Source organism: Gavialis gangeticus, unplaced genomic scaffold (genome assembly GCF_001723915.1).
Source record: "Gavialis gangeticus isolate Ggan-Ray unplaced genomic scaffold, GavGan_comp1, whole genome shotgun sequence".
In the NCBI taxonomy this organism is placed as follows: Eukaryota; Metazoa; Chordata; order Crocodylia; family Gavialidae; genus Gavialis; species Gavialis gangeticus.
In genome coordinates, this window is record NW_017729031.1 from 64,938,999 (window position 1) to 64,943,150 (window position 4,152).

The 4,152-nt window shown below is 40.1% G+C and overlaps 1 protein-coding gene across 1 annotated transcript in view; it reads right to left on the minus strand.

Moving 5' to 3' along the window:
- Positions 1-4,152, minus strand: part of NCKAP1 (NCK associated protein 1) — a 130,208-nt gene that overhangs the window by 70,556 nt on the left and 55,500 nt on the right. The window contains exon 8 of the mRNA XM_019522863.1: positions 2,043-2,180. Coding sequence (XP_019378408.1) covers positions 2,043-2,180 — 138 coding nt within the window. The remainder of the gene's footprint in view (positions 1-2,042; positions 2,181-4,152) is intronic.

The following is a 4,152-nucleotide window of genomic DNA, read 5'->3' on the forward strand; positions in this document are numbered from 1 at the left end:
CAGCACCAGCCCCACTCCTTCCCTCCCTTGAGGGCCTTGATCTGCACCCCCATGCACATACACCTCTTCCCTCTCCCCCTTCTACAACAACAGTCTTACCAGCTGGATGCATCTGTCCAAGCTGCCAGGCTATGGACCTCGCCACCTATGTGCTGCACTGAGGCTGCACGCATGCACAGGGTATTTATTGGCCACATTGGGCCAAAAAAGCCAATTTCCGATATAGTCAATTTTCTCTATATTGGTGATGATCCAATTGGTGATATCAGACTGATGTATCTAATGATTAGGTTAATATTTTCAAAAGTGGCTAGGATTTTGGGTGACATTTCTGAGTGTCCAACTTGACTGTCTTTGTAAAGTTCTGATTTTCAGAAATTACTGTGCATCAACTCAAACCTGAGGCACTAGTAACCGAAGTCACTAGTCATTTCAGAAAATATGTTCGTCCCAGTTTTCAGTTTGTTATCTCAACAGTACCCTACATATAACATAACTGTGGGCAGTGGAGTCCCCCAGGGCTCAGTACTGTTCAACATCTTTATCAGCGATCTGGATGAGGGTGTGGAATGCACGCTGTCTAAATTACCTGATGACACCAAGTTGTGGGGTGAAGCGGGCATACTGGAGGGGAGGGACAGAATCCAGCTAGATCTAGACAGGTTACAGAGGTGGGTGGATGAGAATAGGATGGAATTCAATGCAGACAAGTGCAAGGTGCTGCATCTAGGGAGAAGGAACCAGCAACACACCTATAGGCTGGGGAATACCCTTCTTGTCAACACAGTAGCAGAAAGGGATCTTGGAGTCATTGTTGACTTCAGGATGAACACGAGCTCCCGATGCGAGGAAGTGTTCAGTAAGGTTAACCGCACCTTGTTGTGCATCTACAGATGCATCACAAGCAGATCCAGGGAGGTGATCCTTCCCCTCTGTGGCATTGGTCAGCCCACAGTTGGGAGTACTGTGTCCAGTTCTGGGCTCTGCACTTTGAGAGGGATGTGGCTAGCACTGAGAGGGTCCACAGGAGGGCCACTCGCATGGTCAAGGGGCAGCAGGGCAGGCCCTACAAAGAGAGGCTAGAGGGCTGGAACTTATTCAGCTTCCACAAGAGAAGGCTGAGAGGGAATCTGGTGGCTGTTTACCAACTCACCAGGCGGGACCAGCTGGAATTGGGTGAGGCTCTGTTCCCCCGGGCACCACCTGGGGTTACTAGGAATAATGGCCACAAATTGTTAGAGAGAAGGTCCAGGCTGGACATCAGGAGACATTACTTTACAGTTAAAGCTGTCAAGCTCTGGAATGGGCTTCCAAGTGAGGTGATGCTCTCTCCTAACTTGGGGATCTTCAAGAAGAGGCTGGACAGATATTTGGCTGGGGTGATATGATCTTGGCACCCGTTTCTGCCAGGGGCAGGGGGTCAGACCTGATGATCTGTTTAGGTCCCTTCCGACCATAAGCACTATGATACTATAAAGGACTTGCCCTGAATAAATCTATATTCTCTCTCTTTAGAAGATGATTACAAAGTACTGAAGATGGAGGCATATATTTAGAAGCTCTATGTTAGAAATTAATTCCATTCCGCATTGGAATTCCACACTGTTTTTCACATGTGACAAAAGGTGGCTCCCTCTGCAAAAAACCCCCCAAACTATGGTATGGACAAACGTATATTTTAGTCACTTTAAAAAAGGGCAGGAAACTGCTGCTGCTTGAGAGAATGCATCAGCTGTTTTGGTCTAACCATTAGATAATCCTGTAGCAATACAAATCAATTAAAGGAACTTAAAACTTTAGATTGGCAAGAAGTAGCGTTAAGTTCAAGTGGCTTTGCTACAACTGTACCACCAGAAGATCATGGAAACATAAACAGTTGCATGGTAACAACATTATTAGTCTCTTTTGATAATGAAACAATTGGACATCTCACTATACACTAATTCTCCAGTGAGAAACAACGTGGTCCAATAAGCCAGTGTAAAACTTGTCACTTTATAGTAAAAGTCATTTTCAAAAGTACTGAAGATAAAGTAACATACTGTGTCTGACTGTGCAGGATTGAGCATTGTACTAGGGGCGCTGATGAGGCTCAGAAGTTGTGCATTTCGCCATTGATCAGCTGAGAGATTTCTTCGAGGATAGACCATTTGGAGTGAAATTAGAGCATCTGAAAGGGACTAGGAAAAAAGAACAAGTTTAATTAGAACAAGTGGTGAAGAGAAACATGTCATGAACAAGCCAATAAAAATTTTGTTTAGAGTTCTGCAAACATCCAAAAAACACACTTAATTGAATGCCTTCTGTATTTATCGAACAACTGTCACTATATCTAGCCACTGCTGCTAAGAGTTTGTCTATATAGCTATCACTTCACCATCCAGACCGGTGCTACTTGCTTGAACAGCTAACACTGACGTTCAAGGCTTGCTGTCCTCTTGTGCACAACTGCCTGAATGCTAACTATTTAGTACTTTACATACATGTTTGCAATATCCAGCCCATGTACTGAAGTAATTATAAAACTAAACACTACATTAGGAGCATATAATCTTGTTGCTTTCCCTTTATTTGGAAAAGGCAAAGTATTGAGGGTTTGTATATATATAAAACAAACAGGATAAAAGATGATAGAATAAAAATCAAATTAAGAATGAATAAAAAGTGCCACATATATTGTATATGAATGAAGAAAAGAGCTAAACTTGCCAAATTTTAAGTTTGTTAATCTAGGCAACCAGTTATTCTTCTACTACTCTTTTTTCCTGTTAAATTTAAGCCCATTTCCTCCCCTCTCCCCCTACCTTGTGCACAAATTTTAGTTTTCTGGGGAAAGAATAAATATATTTCTACAGAAAACTATGGAAAGAGGTACTGATTCCAGCTGAGGCCTGTATGCAACACAAACAGTACAATGGCAACTATCTCAATCCAAGTCAAAGCCTGAAAGCACAGTAAAAAGACCAACAGGAGCACTTCAATAACCTGAAAAATCAAAAAGGAACTGTACAAGAAATGAAAACAAAGGTATATAATTAAGTAAAAAGGAACTGCATAAGCATACAGAATTAAAAATTAAAAAGGCTAAAGTGAAAAATAAGTTTCAATCAGTAAGACATAAAAGGCTCTATGATTACATTAGAAGCAAATAATGGACCTATATTTCTATAAATATAGAATACATATTATAGGAATATATTTCTATAAATATAGTTATTTCTGGACAGCAAACAACTGTTGATTCAGAGAAAGCTGAAGTATTCAAGGCTCTTTGCTTCAAGCTCACCAGAAAGATTACTGTGACCAGATGGTTAAAATAAATTTTATGTACAAGGGAGGGAGGCAGGCCAGTCTGCAGAAAACACGTGAAAGAATATTTAATTAAAACATAAGATGTTCCAAACCAGCAGAGCCTGATTATATTCACCACTGAGTGCTTAAGGAACTAGCCAAAGTGATCTCTGAATCACTGGTGATTGTTTTCAAGAATTCCTGGAAGTCAGAGTGGGTTCCAGAGGCCTGGAGATGGACAACATGCAAAGAATAATACAGATCAATCATCAACCTAACTTTCAACCCCGGAGAGATTCTGGAACAAATTATGAAACCATCAATTTAAAACCTCAACAGAGAAGGTAACTAAAAAGTAATCAAAATGGGTCTGTCAAGAAGAGATCATGATAAACCTGTACAATCCATTTCTCTGAAAGAGTAACTGACTTAGTGGATAAAACGAAAGCTGTAAATCTGAAATTTATTAAATTTAGTAATAAGGGTTTTGACAGTGTCCCCATGACATTCTCATAAGCAAGCTAAAGAATATATTTTAGCTATAACTGTCAGAGTACAAGAATACAACTGGTTGAAAAAAACACTCTAAAATTATCAAAGCTTCACAGTTAAACTAAGGAAGCATTTCAAATAGGGTGTCCACAGAAGCATATTCTGGGCCCAGTTTTATTCAATACTTTTGTTCATAAACTTGCTGATGGAACAAAGGAGATTTATAAGAACCGTGGATAAAACCAAGTTGGATGACAAGACCAGAATTCAAAATAATCTCAACAGATTGTACAGATGATCTGAAACCAAAAATATCAAATTCAATAAAGATAAGTGTAAAGTGCTACAGCTAGGAAGAGGAAATGAAAT